The 17,390-nt window shown below is 54.2% G+C and overlaps 7 protein-coding genes across 7 annotated transcripts, besides 1 other annotated feature; 5 read left to right on the top strand and 2 right to left on the bottom strand.

Annotated features, from left to right (window-relative positions):
• Window positions 1-330: 330 nt before the first annotated feature.
• CABS01_12908 (uncharacterized protein) lies at window positions 331-939 on the bottom strand (the record flags this gene model as incomplete). The annotated part of the gene is made up of 1 exon (XM_060546259.1): window positions 331-939. The coding sequence occupies one exon, from the start codon at window positions 937-939 to the stop codon at window positions 331-333; it is 609 nt and encodes a 202-aa protein (XP_060395405.1).
• A 2,428-nt stretch (window positions 940-3,367) lies between these two features.
• CABS01_12907 (uncharacterized protein) lies at window positions 3,368-4,382 on the top strand (the record flags this gene model as incomplete). Its single annotated transcript, XM_060546258.1, has 3 exons — window positions 3,368-3,587; window positions 3,796-3,922; window positions 4,046-4,382. The coding sequence occupies 3 exons, from the start codon at window positions 3,368-3,370 to the stop codon at window positions 4,380-4,382; spliced, it is 684 nt and encodes a 227-aa protein (XP_060395404.1).
• A 585-nt stretch (window positions 4,383-4,967) lies between these two features.
• Window positions 4,968-5,282, top strand: CABS01_12906 (uncharacterized protein; the record flags this gene model as incomplete). Its single annotated transcript, XM_060546257.1, has 2 exons — window positions 4,968-5,146; window positions 5,207-5,282. Coding segments are annotated over 2 exons (255 nt in total), but the record flags the coding sequence as incomplete, so codon positions are not given.
• A 432-nt stretch (window positions 5,283-5,714) lies between these two features.
• Window positions 5,715-5,924, bottom strand: CABS01_12905 (uncharacterized protein; the record flags this gene model as incomplete). Its single annotated transcript, XM_060546256.1, has 1 exon — window positions 5,715-5,924. A coding segment is annotated over one exon (210 nt), but the record flags the coding sequence as incomplete, so codon positions are not given.
• Window positions 5,925-6,082: 158 nt separating this feature from the next.
• On the top strand, window positions 6,083-6,618 carry CABS01_12904 (uncharacterized protein; the record flags this gene model as incomplete). The annotated part of the gene is made up of 3 exons (XM_060546255.1): window positions 6,083-6,197; window positions 6,300-6,512; window positions 6,581-6,618. The coding sequence occupies 3 exons, from the start codon at window positions 6,083-6,085 to the stop codon at window positions 6,616-6,618; spliced, it is 366 nt and encodes a 121-aa protein (XP_060395401.1).
• Window positions 6,619-8,425: 1,807 nt separating this feature from the next.
• Window positions 8,426-8,503: a sequence feature (Short protein (CABS01_12903, KAK1487424.1) was converted to a misc_feature.).
• Window positions 8,504-10,445: 1,942 nt separating this feature from the next.
• On the top strand, window positions 10,446-10,814 carry CABS01_12902 (uncharacterized protein; the record flags this gene model as incomplete). Its single annotated transcript, XM_060546254.1, has 1 exon — window positions 10,446-10,814. The coding sequence occupies one exon, from the start codon at window positions 10,446-10,448 to the stop codon at window positions 10,812-10,814; it is 369 nt and encodes a 122-aa protein (XP_060395400.1).
• A 3,112-nt stretch (window positions 10,815-13,926) lies between these two features.
• Window positions 13,927-15,326, top strand: CABS01_12901 (uncharacterized protein; the record flags this gene model as incomplete). Its single annotated transcript, XM_060546253.1, has 2 exons — window positions 13,927-14,543; window positions 14,636-15,326. The coding sequence occupies 2 exons, from the start codon at window positions 13,927-13,929 to the stop codon at window positions 15,324-15,326; spliced, it is 1,308 nt and encodes a 435-aa protein (XP_060395399.1).
• Between the last annotated feature and the right edge of the window lie 2,064 nt (window positions 15,327-17,390).

Below are 17,390 nucleotides of genomic sequence, written 5' to 3'. Positions count from 1 at the left end.
AGAACGGAAAAAGAAAGTCTGACAGGCGATTGGGTCTGCCTTAGTCGCCCATGGCCCGACGACGGCGCTGTCAGCACAAGCCTCTGGGACTGGACCGAATCCAGCTGCTGGTGCTGTTGCCGGTGGGGGTGTGGACGGGCGTCGCGTTATCGCTTTGTGTCTCTGGGGCAGCCGACAGGGCGCACATCGGACAAGTTGATCAGTCAAGTGATCATCCGTAGGTGTGGGTGGGTAGTGGGAGAACAAAGGCAGGTTCTTCACCAATATTTGTCCAATTGACGCGATGCGTCGCTCTCTGGAATCGGGGTCGGAAACGCAGTCGCACCATCTTCACGTCTCGTACTGGTAGGAATTGGTTTGCAGGAATGTTTGCACCGCCAGTAGTGGAGGATGCGCGGCTGCTTCGAGTTCGTCATTGTCGACCGTGATCAAACCATGCCCAGAGGATGAGACTCTCTTGGTGAGGGGGAGAAGGCGGCACGGGCGGGTGTTCTGTTTCGCACGCGCGCGCTGCAGGGTATGCTTAAACCCACCGAGGAGCAGTACTTGCCCACGTCTGATCATCGTAGATCTGTTGGAAACCGTACCTTGGTTGGTTAAGAACGCCAGGCCTAGTGCCTGCTGGGCTATGACAGAGTGCTGGGTTGCGTGCAGATGGGATGAATAGGTAGGTAATTTATCCGTAGGCGTGCGCGGTGAGTGGGCTGCAGGTTTGGTGCGCTGGATGGCATCGTGTCGGTCGCCCGTCATGCCAGAGTGAAGGCTTCCCAACATCAGACCGTATTTAGCGGGTCTGCTAGCCGGTAGTTGGCGGACGGATAGTCGGCGTTCCATCAGCTCGGTTCGCGTCAAGAGAATGACGCCGGAGGCGATAGTTTGAACAGTTGCGCCACAATCATAGCGGCGGAACGGGTGCAAGACATGACATTGGCCTGGCATGGCAGGGTAGGTTGACAGGAGTGTCGAATGATTGGCGAATGGCGCGCAGGCACTGGTAGGGTGTTACCGCCGGTACGGAGCAGGAAGCCATTTCTGATGCGGCTGGTCTGCGGGCAGGCTGAGTGATGGGTCAGGACATAGGACTCGAGAATGGGTGGTGAAAGAAGATTGGAAGAACGTGCGCCGATTTGCTCCCGCAGACCAGCGGAATTGAGAGTGTAGCTCGTGAGCCCCCCTGTCACAGCGTGTTGGACCAAGGATGTCGGCTTCGCATTCAAATAACTCGTCGATGGGTCACAGCCGAGCTCCAGATGGGGTAAAATGGCAAGACCCAATCATTGGTGGTACCGGGGCTGCTTCGGTCGACCCAGAATTGGGGCATCGCGGCCGCGTGGTAGTTTTGCGTTTGTCGGAGGGGCAGAGGGGCGGAGTGAGGGAGAAATTGAGGGGCACGAAGAAGCGTCGTCCGGAGTATGGCCTTGAGGTTGATCGAAGTGAGTGTGGAGGGGGATCGGAGGAATGGCGCAGCCCAGTGCCAAAGAAATGGTGTTAGAGGGGAAGAGAATATCGATGCTCACCGATCTAGATGCAATGACGCAGGGCAGGACCTTGAGGTGGGAAAAGCAAGATGAGTAAGGATTCCCTGGAAGGCTGGAACAACCGTTGAGACAGGGACTGGACACAACGGGCGGCGATGAGGATGGCCCGATGAGAGCCCTGGAGGATGATGGAAAAGAAGCTGAGAAAGTTAAAGCGACGTGATCTAATGTGGAGGAGGGGGAGGGGAAGATGGAAGAAGGAGCCTCAGAGGAGGGTGGGAGGGATCTCTCTCACCAAAACGTGTAGGGGGGGGAACGGAAGGAGGGAAGGGGAGAAAAGGGAAAAAAAAAAAAAGGAAAGGGAAACAGGGATCCCAAGGCAAATTTCACCACTGCCCAATCGCCTATTCGCTGAGAAGACGGGGCCAGCTCCGAAGAAGACGGGCAAAGAACCCCGATCGACGCGACGCTCCCGCCTTCACCCAGTCCTATGGGAAGGTACCCTACCTGTCACGCCTGCGCCCGGTATCTGGGCAGGTACCAACGGCTTTGCCTTGTCCTCCTACCTTCCCTTGTTATGCGCCTTAATCGATGAACGGAAGGAGCTCACGATGCGGAAAAGAGTTTCATGATTCGTGGTAGGTGCCTTACCTTAATTGAGGCGATCGCGCTATCCAAGTCGCTTATTTGGAAGGCGAGGATGGCAGCAATGTCTACCAAGGTATGTGCCCAGTGATGCACACCTTACCTGCCTTGCCTTACCTTGCCTTCTATTCACCGTCCCGGCCACGGAATACTCCGACTAGCCATGCGCCCGCGCCTGTTTGATTTGATGATGATCCTCTCCGAGTTCCTGGGATGACCCGAACTTGAAGGTCCTGACGGATAGTAAGGTACTTACGTTATGTATCCGTGTCTCATTCTTCTTTCGTGGATGGTAAGGTAGGCGGGTACTTTAGGCAGGCACGTTGAGCATGCACCGACTCATCCGCCGTGTTCCTTCCCTTCCCGAGATCTGGCAATGGAGAGGAGACCCGCCGCATTCAATTTTCGATTCACAGGCGGGCTCATCATGGAAGGCACCAACCTATCCGAGGACGAAGGAAGGTAAGTAAGAAGGCAACTCCAAGGCTCCTTCTAGTTGGTCGATACCAGAGGAGGGCAAGCACCTCCCCAGGTCTTTCTTGTCCGAGTTTGCCAAGGTACCTGTCCTACTTCTCCTCCGACTCAGTCTACAGATGCCTTGCACATGTGTCGGGGAGAACTAATATCTCGCATCCATCTCCAATGTCAACGCTTTCTCTTCCACTACGACGATATCTGACCGCCGAAACTCATCTCACCTCAGTACTAGATAGCTGTTGCTCGCCTTCTTGATTGGTACTTAACAAGTGTCGTGGATTTGGCCAATTTCTCTCGCACACCAGCACCATGCCCCGCCCCGCCTTCTATCGTGGCTATAAAATCGTCAAAACCTCACAAGTCAGCAGGGCCCGACGGACCAGGCTGATCCTTGCATATCAAAGCCAAGTGCCAAAACCGTTGACGCGCTCTCGGCCGACATGGTGCATGGCTGGCCACAAGCACATGGCATCGCTGTGGGAGTTCCCGCCCGTCCCATCTGCTTCACGTATCACCCCTTCAAGGCCTCAACCCCGCTGTGTATCATGCACCAGGTCACACCGTCACACACTTTACACACTTTAGCGTCGCATCGATTTCATCTGTTCAGACACATGGACAAACAGACAGGGTATCCCGACCGCCTTTAACTTCAACTTTACCAACCACACCAACTGTGACGGAATAGCAGGGGATCACCTGTGGGTTGGCTCGGATGTGATGGGACGGGACACTGGTGGACGCACTCGCTAGCCCCCAAACATCAAATGCCACTGTGCGCAACCACGAGGCACAGCAATATACCCTTTGGGAACATCGAGCCACAGCTATCGCGGCTCGCCGTCTTCTTTATGATTGTCCACAATCGACATATCCACCTCTTCAATTCGTTTCGCGACTTGCCGCCAAGGTTAACAGACCGATCGAGCGAGCAGGACGAGAAGAATGGAAGTGGGCGGACGTTCGTAGCAGCAACTCGGCTAGCAGGTACGCCAGACATGCCGTGCCCGTCCTGTCCAGGTTTCCTACCTGCCCGTCAAAATAACAGATGTTTCGATCTCTAGGAGATCGCTTTGAAGTGCGGAATGATACACAGGCTGGCTGCCATTCCTCGACAATTTATAAAACCATGTGGTGAGTCCGCGCACGCCAGGGCTATATTTGAACATGATGCCAATGCTAATGCCTTACTTAGCCTGCTTGCTTCCTGGTAACGCACTTCATTGGACCATGTTCGACGTGATTCAGAACAAATGGAGATTTCGGGTGAGCAAGACAGTGAGCCCAGTTGGGGAGCTCAGAGCCGTTCCCGTACCAGTGGCGTAAGTGTTTCCAAGAGCCCGTTATCCTGGGAGCCTTTGGGCCATTCCACGTCGGCCGCGCGGTTCCACACACTCTATACCTGCTCCACCAGGACTTGGGGTAGGAACAGCTTTCGCTGTCAGATTACCGCCAGTTCCCGTCCCAGTTCTGGGTCACCGACCAGCCCGGAAGAGCGACTACAAGTGCGGGCACACCAGCCAGGGCAGACAGAGCAGGGGGCTGGCAGGCATCATGGGGGGGCAGGGACATGGCTCCATCCGCACGCGGCCTGGAAGCAACACAGGCCCAGACAAGAGCTCAGGAGAGGGTACCCGGGCGGCATCTCAGTGGTGCAGGATGGGTGCCCTGGCCCATTACCCCCTGGGCTTACTGAGGGGCGAACCTGCTGACCGGCCCATCATCATCCATTGCCATGATATTCGCCGGAAGCTTGCAGAGCAGTGGGCCAAACGGGCATGATCAATCCAAAGAAACAGAGCCAGCCGAGAGCTGAAGACAAGGTCAACGACAAACGCGCATCATCACGACAGCGTCAGCCAACGAGAACAGTTAAAGAAGAGAGTTCTGCCAAGGGCACGGTCTTGATGCGAACATGATCCGCTGATTAATCTGTCGAGTTGTACTGTGCAAGTTCGGCCAACAGCTCGCTGATTATCGTCATTGGTGTGGAGGCATGGCATTTGTCTCCCAAGTAGTCGTCAGCAGCAACAAGTTCTGACAACAGACGACTCTGTCAATCGATCCACCAGGCTGAGAAAAAGAAATTCTCCCCTTTGGACGAAGCACAGTACGAAATTGAAAACGACTATCGATCATTTACGTTGGCAAGTACATTTGCGCCGTTGCACAGTGATCCTTGGACAGGATAAGGACAAGCGACCACTGGTAGACGCAAATTGGGGCCCACCCTTTTGAGAATCTCACAACAGTCGCAAATTGGCTATCTCGGACCAAGGCAAAGGACATTAGAGATTTGCGACATCGCTCGGTCGCTTGACTCTGGAAAATAACCAGAAAGTATTCGATCGCGAATGGCGCGGTATCCTTTTTTCTTTTTCTTTTCTATCTACCTTCCTCCTGGCATCATCGGACTCCAGCTATTCTTCTTTCAGCCTTGGCGTCTTTGGCCAGAAATTGCTTCTTCCGGCTCAGTTTGGGCACCTCGCACTATTGAATCAGACACCACGCCGAGGCCTACTGAAGCTTGCCGTTTCTTTCCCTAGGTAATCATGAGCCATACAAAAGAGTATGATTATCAACAACGCCCCTGACGAGAGGAACAGATCGAGTGCAACGGTTTCTGTTTGGCTCCTACAGCCGAACGCGGGCCATCGCGCGACCTGCCGAAAGATAAGGTAGGCATCAGCCATTCACGGCCGAAGCGACGACGCAGTCTGGCAGAGCGAGTTCAGCACCCTAGACTCGATTTTGCTACAACTCAACAACTTTTTGCTATAGGAATATTGGGCGTCGAACGGTCATCCTAGCCCACCTCATCGCACTGAATCGGAACGCTCCTGGTTGGCTTAATTCTCAGTCATTCGTTGATAAAGGACTCGATGAAATACGCCGTCTGGTATATGTGAAACCCGATTACCGCAGATTTCCCGCCCGGGTTACTGTGGAGTTGATGATGCCGACAAGGGCATGATGGTTTGAGTGGTTTTGGGGTTTCGGGAGCCTGGCATACCACTACGCTCACAGTTCACTTGTCGTAGAGCGCTAGCTGCCATTCGTTTGGCAGAAGAAGCCCAGGATGCATACCACCTTACACATGGATTCCTCAGCGTCTCAGCCCACCTGAGTGGACGGGGGTCCGTTCCGATCGAGACCCGTTGGTTGATCTATTCCGTTGCTGCCCACAAACAAGCATGGAGCGGCGAGGCGCAGGGAGAAGACATCACAGGACCACGAAGCGCTGTGACGCAGGCTCACGCAGCTAGCAGTCAGGCAGGGATTTGTTACCAGTGCTGCTGCTGCTGCTGCTGCTGTGGTGGTGGTACCCGTACGGAGACTCAGTACCTACCCTACTCGACATTGCAGTCCCCTTGTATACGTACCGATCACAATCAGCCACGGATACGTCTGCGCAACAACAGTGTTGTTGGGGTCATCGCGTCTGCATATTCACATCTCAATCAGTCTCTGACTCTCTACGGATGCAGAGTACCATCACCCCAACCGCAACATCGCGACCCGCGTCCTCCAGGCCCATCCCACTGGATCCGGTCTTCCAACGTCAGCTGGGCCGTGCCTTGAGACGCGACTCAACGCGTTCGTATGATCGTACCCGAAATTGGGATGCCCAGTCGACTTTGCATCAAACTGGGTTCTTTTTTATTGCACAAAATGAGAGCTCCCCTGGGTTCCTCCCAGGTTTGCCCTGTGCCTTTGCCTCCGCACCGCCGTTATCATTCGTACACTCTACTGCGACGGAGTTCACGGGCTTCGAGGCAACGAGACCCCGGCTACGGCACCCAGAAGCTCGCCTCCCGTCGGCGTTCCACGGCAAGATCCGCAACACGGAGAAACGCGGGCATGCCAAGGTTTGCCCGTCCGCGCGTGTGCTGCGGTCCTCCCGCGAAACCCGTGAGAGTTGGGCAGCTGTTCTGCTTCATGACTGGACTGACTTAGCCTGACATTTCCGCTCAACCTAGTCTCCTCGACCTTTAAGTACGGCTACGTGATTCCTTAAGCTCGGTCCGGTCATGCTTGCCGTCAGTCTAGCAAAATGCGTGGTCACTGCGGCTCAGTATTGAGCCCACGCTACGTATACAGACTCATTTCACGCCCACTGCAAGTGCAGTAGCTGGTGACAAACAGCCCTCAGCCAGGCTAAGACTGTTGCGTCAGAGGTTTTTACTGCGTGGGCGTACAGAGATCGAGCATCACAAAGACTTAGGCGAGGCGTGAGGAGCGTCCCGCGCTGAGACACCTCCTAGAAATACAAGACACCAGGATCTAATTTGCGTGGTAGGAACAGAGACCCTACCAAGGCAACAGATGGGATGCGTGGGCTGGCATTCCAACCCTCGTGTCCTCTCCACAGAACAACACCCTAGATTCAATGTCGCGCAGAAGATTTCGTCGCACCTTGTCATTTCGACTTAAGACAACCATCGCAGCTCCACAATGTATGTAGTAGGGCAGTTTCTCGTCTTTGAGGGCATGAAACAGGTCATTTGCATTTCATCTGAAGCCAAGATGAATGTACGAATGAGGTACTCTCGGATGATGCTGACTCCCAGTTCCAAGCAGGCAGGCAGGGTAGGGGTGGCGGAGGCACCGCAGGTGTCAGACAATGGCGCACACAGCAGCAGCCAGCGACTGAATTTGGGCAGCTTCTTCGGCCAGGATCGGTATCCGAGGTGCTGCTGTATCCTCGCCTTGAGTAGTCGTGGCTGGTCTTCAAACAGCAAGCCAAAATATCCGCACACACACACTGCTCGCCTTGCCTGCGGCCAGATCTGCGACCGCCGCCCGGGCTGGTGGGTTCAGACACGGGATTAGACGCGGCCAGTCAAGCCAAGGCGCACGTTTTCCCTGTTTGGTGCGGTACTCCACATCTTCCACCACTTTCTTCCACGTCGCCCGCCCACGGACAACACCGGCGAGGGCCGTACCTAAGATACCCTGTACTGCCAGCCGCCAATAGGGCAGACCCAGAACTGGGGGCGCGAGCTACCGAGGGAGGGCTGTACGAGTCAACCTGGACTACAGTTAAGCCAAAGGAAGTAAGGGGCATGCGAATGAACAAATGGAGTTACGACATTCGGAAATGGTAACTCAGTTGATGTTCTCGAGGCAGAGAAATTCGACACTCTGAGCCACTGCGCTGTTTGTTCTGCCTATCTATCAGAGTCCTCGAGGCTACGGCCCCTTGTTCGATATGTGACGAAAGGCGATTCCATCCCACAGCGTGCACCAACAGTGGCTGCCCAGACGAGGCACAGCCTGCTGTACTACTATCAGCGACCTGGACAGGAAAGGGCTTTCAGCAACATAGATACAACGGAACCCGCCTTCGCGACACGGAGTGCCAGTTTGCCATTGCATACGGATACACCAAGAGCGATTTCAATGATACATGCTTGTACGCTGTTTTTCGAGATGGCTCCTTGCAAAATATCTCCCCGTTTTGACCACCCTCTGACCATCTGCCCACCCATGACGGACAGAGCACACGGTCTAACTCGGACAACACCCGAAGTTTTAGGCCCTGGGCGACGGAGCATTACTTCAGAGTGAAGTGACAACAGACTCGCGGCAACGAATTTGAATCACCAGAGCGGCCAATTCGACGGACCCTTACCTTCTTGTGCTAATTGATCTTCCAAGCCACGAAGACCTGGGCCTGCGGTCCCAGTACGAGCCGCCGGCCGCAGGTACGCAGCCGATCCTTTGTTCTGTTACTCTTGATACGTTTTTGCCGGAACCCCAGACTGCGCTCCTTCTTTGTCACGAGGTCATCCGAATTCAACGATCCGGCGCGAGCCGGAGCCATGCTAGGTATGACGAAGGAGGAAGAAGGGGGGCGGGGGGCGGAGCGCCATCCGTCGTTCTCTCGGGTACCCAAGTGATAGCATTGACGGCGAGGGCCCGCAATAACCGTCATGGCTCAGAAGTATTTCCCACCACCGGTGGGCAAACAAAATGGCTATTGGGTTTGGAGAGACGAGGGACTCTTCTTGTTTTTGTGCCACTTTCTCTTTGTCTCACCGTACCTCTCTGTTCAACCATGCCGTACTCTCCTTTATCTCTCCTACCTATGCAACCATCTTCGGTGGTCTTGTATGATTTTGCCAGTGCCTGTTTCGGCTTCTTGGCTGGATATTTATTGAGATGTTGCGACTGGCGAGGGAAAGCTGCAGAGGGCTATTTTGCGAATTTGGCATGGCAGCATACCTACCCCAAAGAAGACAGGTTAAGACAGAAAAGCTGCCCATATCAGGAGTCGCTGAGAATCGATTACGCACTTATCCCAAGACTCGCCTCGTTGTTTGCCATTGCACAGCTTTGGAAGATTTTTTTTTTAGTTTTTTTGGGGGGGGGCTTCGCATGGGCATTGGAGATCTGGGGTGACATGGGACATAACACGCTGAACTGTGTGTTTGGGGCAGAGCACCCATCCCTTGGGACACTACAGCCGGGCTCAATTAGGAACCAAGAAATTTTCTTCTCGGGCCGTTTTGTTTGCCTCGAGCGTCGTAACGTGCCGTCCTACGTCTGGAAAAAGGTGATTATTTCGCCCTCGGTCCTTGGACGGGAAAGACACTGAAACAGATACAGGTGAAGCGAGCAAAGAGCCCAGAGCAGAACAGAAGCCGAGTCTCGAAATCTTGGTCTGGTTGGCTGACGCCGAGGAGGGCCAGCTGGACTTGTTCAAGTCTAGATACCTAGCTGCGCGCACTAGTGTCGAGTTAAGCCGGTGTTGTGTAGCTGACGTTACCTCGATGGGTTGGCTTGTTGTCGGCAGGCGAGAAGGGAGAGGGACAAGGGCCTAATGCCCGGCCGTTTTCTTTCCACCCCGCCGGCGGTACCTTTCGTCTTGTCTTGCCTTGCACCTTGGTATCTTGACTTTCTGACTTTGGTAGGAGGGGTTGTGGTGGTGGTGGTAGTAGTAGTGGTAGTAGTAGTGGTGGCAGCTCAGCTTCTGCCCTCCAATTGTCGGGTCCTTGCGTGGCTTTTTTTCCCTTTCTTCCTCCTCCTCCTCCTCTCCCTTCTTTTTGTCTGCTAACATGTTAATTTCTGCAAATGGGCGGCATGGTGTGGGCTCTTGGAGGCGGTGGATGATGGCAGGGTATCGTATCCGTAACTGCACAGTACGGCGTAGGTGGTGCTGCAAAAAATCCATCATTTTACCGACAATATCTTACCACGGGCTCTCAGTACGTACCTGGTAACGGGGAACTAAAGGCAGGCAGCTCCCCAGCTGGAGGCGGCGCCGGTGTTGGAGCAAGACCACGGCCCCTAGGTAGAAGAAGGGGACCTAAGGGGAAGGGAGGGGATACTCCCGCCCACGATAAAGTCACCCATTGGGCGGTGCGACATGATCCGTCCGCTGTGCCATTCCCGCTCGGGTCCACTTTGCGCCATCCACACTCTGAATGTGTGGTGGGAGCAGGGGGTGTATGTACGGAAACTAGAACCTGGAGCACATGCGCAGTACATACGGCGAGCAAGAGACGGGTGAAAGGGGGGGGCAGAGGGAGGGCGGAAGCAGAGCGATGATGAGAGAGAGAGAGAGAGAAAGAGAGACAGAGAGCGAGAGCCATGGGGAGGTGTGTGTGTGTGTGTGTCTGTCTTGGTACCTGGGTGTATATGTGTGTGTATGTGTGTGTGGTAGGAGTGAGTGACAGCAGATTCCCATCCCATTCCCATCTGGCGCAGCTTGCAGGTATAGGTAGAATGGCGCAAGGGCTTTCGGGTTAGCAAAATAGGAGCAGCAGCAGCGACAAGGTAAGAAATGCAAAGGCACCAGGAGAAGGAGGAGCAAGGAGTAGGACCAGGAACAAGAAGAGAATGTCGTGGTCAATTGCATCTCACTGGTACCAGGTGACCATTTGTCTTGCGCGCCGACAAGTTTTGTTGCAGACGCTCACACTCTTTGATATACCTTACCTTTCTGCTGGCCAAGAGATTGATTCTCTTCGCGGCCGTCTTCATCCTCTCCATGTTCAGGACTGCTACACCCAGGTATGGATACTGTCGTCATCGCCACCATCAGCGGAAGTTCTTCAGACTTCATCTACCTTACCTTACTGCACCCCAAGCCGCATTACCAACCCTTCCATCCAGATCCCATCATCTAACCACCTATCCGCACCCGCACCGCACACTGCCGTCTTCCAAGGTACCCGAGGTTTGGCACCCTGTTTGCCTCGTACCTGAACCTGGGCCCGGGCCCGGCCCCGGGCCTACATCTTCTACACCCTGCGTGTTCTGAGCCCTGCCCGGACAGCGTGCCTTTTGTCTGAGGGTGGTTGCTTCAGGATGATTCCCCTCTCTCCTCTCCAGCTATCGCCGTCACTCAACCGTACTATTCCCTACCAATATCTCATCCCATCTTCGACAGTGCGCTGCCTAACTCCAGTAGAGGCAAACTCCCCGGGTGGAGTGGCCAAGGTTGCATCCAGGAGTAGTATCATGGAACGACTGCCATTTTACCTCCATCTCGCATACAACCGCCCGTGTTTATTGCACACCGCACGCTGGACCAAGACATGAGAACAGGACAAAACAGGAGCACTGCAACTCAATCTCGAATAGACAACAAGCGACCGGCAATAAGGCTGCAACTTTGATGTGGCTCCTCGCGGTCGGTACCTCAAGGTCTTCGTGTCATATGGTCTCCGAGTACCTTACTTACCATCCAAAGTTCCTAAGAGACCCTTTATGGTCCGCAACATCAGTCAAGGAAGAAATCGAGTCGAGTGCCTACAGTCGTCCTTTGACTATCGCCAACCTCACTACCAAACAACACCTTGAGGGGCCAAGAGAGTGAAGGCACACCAAAAAAAAGACCCAAGAAGAAAAGACAAAGAAAAAAATTACTTCGCCCCCCAACACCAGGTTTTGGCCATCTGAGCGACGTTACTCAGATTCGACGCGCATGCCGTCCGATTCCCTGCGCAGCGGCAACGGGACTGTCGAGGAGGTTACGGTGCGGCACGCTTCCTTGCCTTACACTGCCTTTGCCTCACCACACTTCAGCATCCGCCAGGTCGTCTGGCGTATCCGGCGTGTGGGCATTTGAAGAGCATAGGTGCGGGGTCTTTTCGTACCTCGCTATACCGTCTGGCATACGCAGCATTATCTCAATAGTAGGTCAGTGGTTGTGAGATGTGAGATGCGTGTGAGTGAGTATGTGGGAGGAAGCGCAAAAGCAAATAAGAGTAAGCATACGGTCAGAATGAGTGAGTGAGCAAGTGAGGTGAGCGAGATGAGAGAGCAAGAGAGACAGTGTGAGTTTGCAGGTTGTGTGAGTGTCCGCATATCTGCCCTGCCGCTGTCTCTCTCTCTCTGCTTCCGTTACTACACTACTGTTGTGGCCCTGCTGTTGGGTGCCCTTCCGCCATCCTGTTCCCATGCGCTCTTCATCAATCCATCAGGTATTGTTCCTCCACCACACACACACCCCTGGGCCGGGGGAGGGGTGGAAGAAGGGGGAAGGGGAAGGTGAGCCACACCCATCTCACACGCAAAGAGTGGTAAGATACGTACCTGGAAGAGGAGACTCGAGGCTGGCACCCCATGTACACGATACATGCAGTACGTACCTGCCTTACCCTCTTGGTTCCCATCCCAGGGCAGTGTCCCAGTGTCCACACTTCAGCGCACGCCTTTTTTCCCTGGCTTGACTCTTGAGACCTTTGGGACCTTGGGACCTTGGGTGGGATCCATGAGATCCTTGGGACATGGACATGGGTACCTGTACCGCGTCTTCCCTGGCACTTTCGTCCCAGAAAGTGGATGAGAGGGTACCATGCTGCGGTACCTCCCCTTCCCTTTCCCTTTTCCCTCCCTTCCCTTCCCCTTCCCTTCCCCTACCCTTACCCCCCGTACCGACCGCACCGCACCGCTCCATGCCCATCCAAGTCCCAAGGTCCCAAGTTCCCAGAGTACGGATGCTGGTCCCATGGTCCAAGGTCCAAGGTGGTCTACTGTCTACACAGCAAGGTAGCTAGATACGGAGTACGGTACGGTACGGTAGAGGCGGTACGGGGTACTCGTCAAAGGTACGGATACTTCTACCTCACGCAGTAGCGCCTCTTTCTTCTCTTGGTTTCTTACATCTTTGGCACAATCCCTCTCCTGCCACTCCACCGCCAACCTGGGCCTTACCTACCCTTTTTACATTACTTTACCCGCCTTTGCGCCTGCTCTGCCTCGCCTGCCTTACCTCACCTTTCTCTCTTACCTCTCTTTCCGTTTACAAACCTTCCAACCTCACCTCGAGCTGTCTGCGCCTGTCGCTCCTTGTCTTTCTGACTTGGCTCTCTCTGCCCTTTCAACCTGCCGACCGACCGCGCATACAATCCTCATCCATCATTCTATCCCATCGGAACAGCATCGCAAACCCCCTCCTCTCGCTTTTAGGTTCTCTGCCGTCGCAAGGAAGGAGAAACTGAATAGGGAAAGGAAGAAAGAAGCCATTTAAAAAAAAAAGAGGAAGAAGAAGAAGAAGAGGGAAAACAGGGACCGCAATATCGTCCTCGTCACCATCGACACCTTCATCCTAAGAAGCTTCACCGTCTGCACAATCAATTGCTTGCTGCCGTTGCTGCTGCTCCTGCAACTGTTGTCTCTCACCGGCAAAACACAAGTCGCCGACACTCCGGGATTGTCTCCTACTTAGTAGTACCTGACTTACTCGGTTTGATGATCCCAACCTGACCTCACTTTCATTCCTCGACAACAGCGACACTGCTCAAAGACGCATTCACTCACGTTTATTCGGCTATCATCATTGTGAGAGTCGGATCATTGCCAAATCCGCCGCCACTTTTAAAATTAATCATTCCAGCCACGCGGTCCAACATCCGTACCGCCCCGTTGTCGAATCTCACCCTACTTACCTTTGACGCACCGAGCTGCCGCTGCTTACTCTTGCGCCCGCGCTCTCCGACGGCTTATACGACACCCGCTATCTGTACTCGACTCCAAAAATCCCCCCACCACCGCCACCATTCTGTGTGCGCGTGCGCTTCTCGAGTCAACCGACTTGGCTGGTCGCGCCCTCTTCTATCCGCCACAGCCCGCTTGGTCATGATTCTTGCCCTTCCCGTGCTTGGTCGGAATTATTTGATAGCAGGGTTCAACAGATAGGCCAACCTAACGCGCAGGCCATTATCGCATCTCGCCTCAAGGGCCCCTTTCAACCACACCACTAACTACAAACACCACTCCACGACACCCACTGCTCGCCAACACGATAGCATCGCGCGGCGACGAGAGTGCAGGTTCAGTCGCGGCATCCGGGTGGACTCGCCGCAACCAGAGCATGGCAGAGGAGCAAGGACGAGGGCCGCCTTCTACACACCGAGAAGACGAAGGTCGACACCAACTTCCCCCCGTGGGAGCACCCGAAGACCCAAGATACCACGACGACAGACATCATAGACCCAACATGGCCGCACCAGTAACACTTCCCTCCATTCAGGATCCCCACGGCGCCTACGGCCAACCAGCCTACCCGAGGTCCTACCCTGGCGATCCACGGGGTGACCCGCGCGCCGATCCGCGCGCCAGCAATTACAGCGCCTCCCCGAATTCCGTTAACGGCTACCCGCCGCCGCAACCGGGTGGTCATGCGCCGCAACTGCCGCCGTTGCAACCCCCGGGTGACCCCAGATCTCCCACTTATCCTCCCCCGCCGGATGGAAGGGACGACTACTACAGAAATCGCCAGCCTCCGCCGCAGTATGGCGACCCCTACTATCAGGAGTATCACAACCGCCAAGGCCCGCCTCCTCCGGGTCGCTACGCCGACTACCCTCCGCCTGGCCCTGGTGGTCCACGATACGACTACCCACCAGGCGCACCGAGATACGACTACGGTCAAGGAGGCCCTCCCATGCAGCAAGCTGCCCCAAGACAACGAACCTCTATAGCTTGCAGGTACTGCAGAAAGAGAAAGGTACTTCTCCCCCAGTGCGATGCGACAAAGGAACTCTTTGAGACTAATTTGGAATGCTTCAGATTCGGTGCAGCGGCTATCAGAGTGCGCCTGGTGGCAAATGCGTAAACTGCAGCAGGATGAACCAGGAGTGCATATTCCAGCCCGTATCTTCGTCTAGCTCGACTGCATTTGTGCCCGTGTCGGCCATCCAGGGAGGTGTTCCACCGGGAACGCCGCTCTATGGGGCTTACGGGCAGCCTCTACCTCCGGGTTCGCTGCCTCCGCCACCGGGCCCCCAGGGTTATCCCCCTCAGCCTGGCAACGGCGGTTACTACCAACAACCACTCCCTTCTCCAACGGGCGGCTACTCGCCCTACGACGCGCAGCGTGGAAGGCGGCGGCCGAGGGACGATGAAGTTGACGAGCTCCGACCTCCGCCACCCGATCCGAACTCTGCAGACGATCCTCGACGTCGCTCGCCAGCCTCGAGCTCGAATCACAGCAGCCCGGGAGGCTACATGGGCTACTCGCAAGGCGGTCATCCCGGATATGACCCAAGAGCGCCTCCGGCTAGACATAGCCCTGGACAGCCGGCGGCAGTACCTCACCCGCAGACGGGAGACGAGCGAGCCGCGGCAGCGACCCAGCGACAAAGCAATTCCTCCACACCAGCAGCATCATCGAGCTCGGTTATGAGCCTGAATAACTTGGTGGATACGACTCCAAATGACATTGACAGGAACATGCTGGGAAGGCTGAACCGTCCTCCAGTGAGAAAGTGAGGAGATGAGGCGCATGGAGGGGAGAGAGCGTGATCCTTCGTCTTCAGGGGAACCTAATTATTCCGCGGATATCGACCGCCTCAGTCCGACGCAAATAGGAATGGATCTGCTGGCCAGGTACTCTCTTCGCTTTGGAAATTCTCTCAACACGACAACCTTGGAGACTACGCTTCCACCTCGATTATTGCGAGCGATGCCGGCGAAAGCGGCAACGACGACAAGAGATCCATGCGATTCAACTCAGGTTGCATACATTACAAAGTTCATGGGAAACGCATATCGGTCTTTGACAGGCATAGGCAGGCAGGCATGAGCTTCTGTAGCAAGTGAGTTTCCATGATGGAGGGGGGAATTGGCGGGAACGGCTTCCAGGATCAGCCAAAAAAAATAAATTCCACGGTCAGCATCGTCTTGATTTTCGATTTTTTGGTGTTTGCTGGGGGCTGGCTGAGGTTGGGAAATGGTGGGAGGTTTTTTGCTTGAGCATACCACATACGCGGGTTTCCCGAGATCCGGGAAACTGGTCCTTGCATTCTTATTTGCTTTGTTCTACACCTTTTCTTTTCGTACACAGTCATTTCCCAAAGGAACGGAAAGGGTTAAGATTGGTCTGCCTCACGGCACACGTCTGTTTTTGATTTTCTGTCCTGCCTTTTTACTCATTTTAGTACCCATTGTCCGACACGCCACACATGCTGGAGTGTTATATTTTTCATGTCAAAACCGCTACGTACCTTGTTTTTTTTTTTTCTTTTTATCTTATCTTTACTAGTATCCCAAACGTTGAGAGAGTATTACGAAGGCGAAATCGCGCAAGCGATGCAAAGGAACTGGGCGGCAAAGATATCACACAATAACCTTATCATTTTTATCTACATCCCACATGAATCGGATGCGTTTTATTGTTTTCCCTCCCCACCCCCCATCATGTCATGTTGTGTTTTTCGTTCTGCAGAAGTCAGAAGTTGGCAGCACCGCGAGGGCTACAAAAAATTCCGAGGTTATTTTTTTCTACTACTACTTCATTCCAACGATTCTCTCTACTCATGATTGTCATGTTCTCCCTCTCTCACATAGCAACACACCCACACAACCCGACAAGGTGTGGTGTGCGGTTTGGAAAGAAAGTAATGAAACAAAAAACACATTTTTAAGAAGCCAAGCGTAGCATTGCCACTATGGTCACCATTGTCTGTGGTTATTTCCTGTTTCTTGCTTGTAAGAGGTCTTGCAAGCCAAAAAGAACAAAGCAAGGAAGAATTAGTTTTGTGCCCAAAGCTTCAACGTTGTTTGCTGAAGATCTTTTCGACTCTTTTGCTGTCGTTACTCGCCTGTCTCCAAGTCCGTAATCCCGAGGGAACAGAAAAAATACTTTGTGTCCCACCCCCCATCTATATGTGACACGTCATATTGATCCGACGGTTGAAAAGGGCTAAAGGTAAGGGAAAGGAAAGGCCACAGAGGCGACTAAGGCTTTGAAGGGAGAGAAGCACGGACAGATCTTCCGCTTTAGCAGGACATAATAAGGAAGTCGAGACCAGTAGTTTCCCCGTCCTTTAATATCAGATCAAAGCTTCTTCTGATATCGATAAACGTGCGTTCGCGCGCTTGGTGGAGGGGAAGGGAGGGGGGGGGGGGGGATGGGGGGAAGCTTTGTTTTTTCAGCACTGATGTTTTTTTTTTAATGATTGGTGACGGGAACCTACCTACCTTAAGCAGGGAGGGGAGAAGAGAAGGGTAAGGGGAAAACGGGAACGGGGGAAGAGGGAAAGAAGATGAGGAGCCACCACCGCTCGTTGCCGCGGCCGCCGGTGCCGCCGCCGAGTTTACCTTTGCGGCACGGTACTTTCCCCCCTTCTTGCACTTCCACTTCGGACCTCCAATGACCCCCTCACTTAGACTCACGAGTAAGAAAAGAAGAAGAAAAAGAAGGGAAAAAGGAAAATGTGTTGTTTGCTGTACGCATACAAAAAGAGTCCTGGGGGCCGGACCGCCGATGCTGTCTAACTCGGGGACCTAGCCTGCCTTTGCCTGCGTCCTTTCCTACAACCAAGCCTCGTTCTA

This window comes from Colletotrichum abscissum (genome assembly GCF_030869225.1).
Source record: "Colletotrichum abscissum strain IMI 504890 chromosome Unknown Scaffold_41.1, whole genome shotgun sequence".
NCBI lineage: Eukaryota > Fungi > Ascomycota > Sordariomycetes > Glomerellales > Glomerellaceae > Colletotrichum > Colletotrichum abscissum.
The sequence above is the reverse complement of the archived record's forward strand: the minus strand, read 5'-3'. Positions and strand labels throughout refer to the sequence as shown.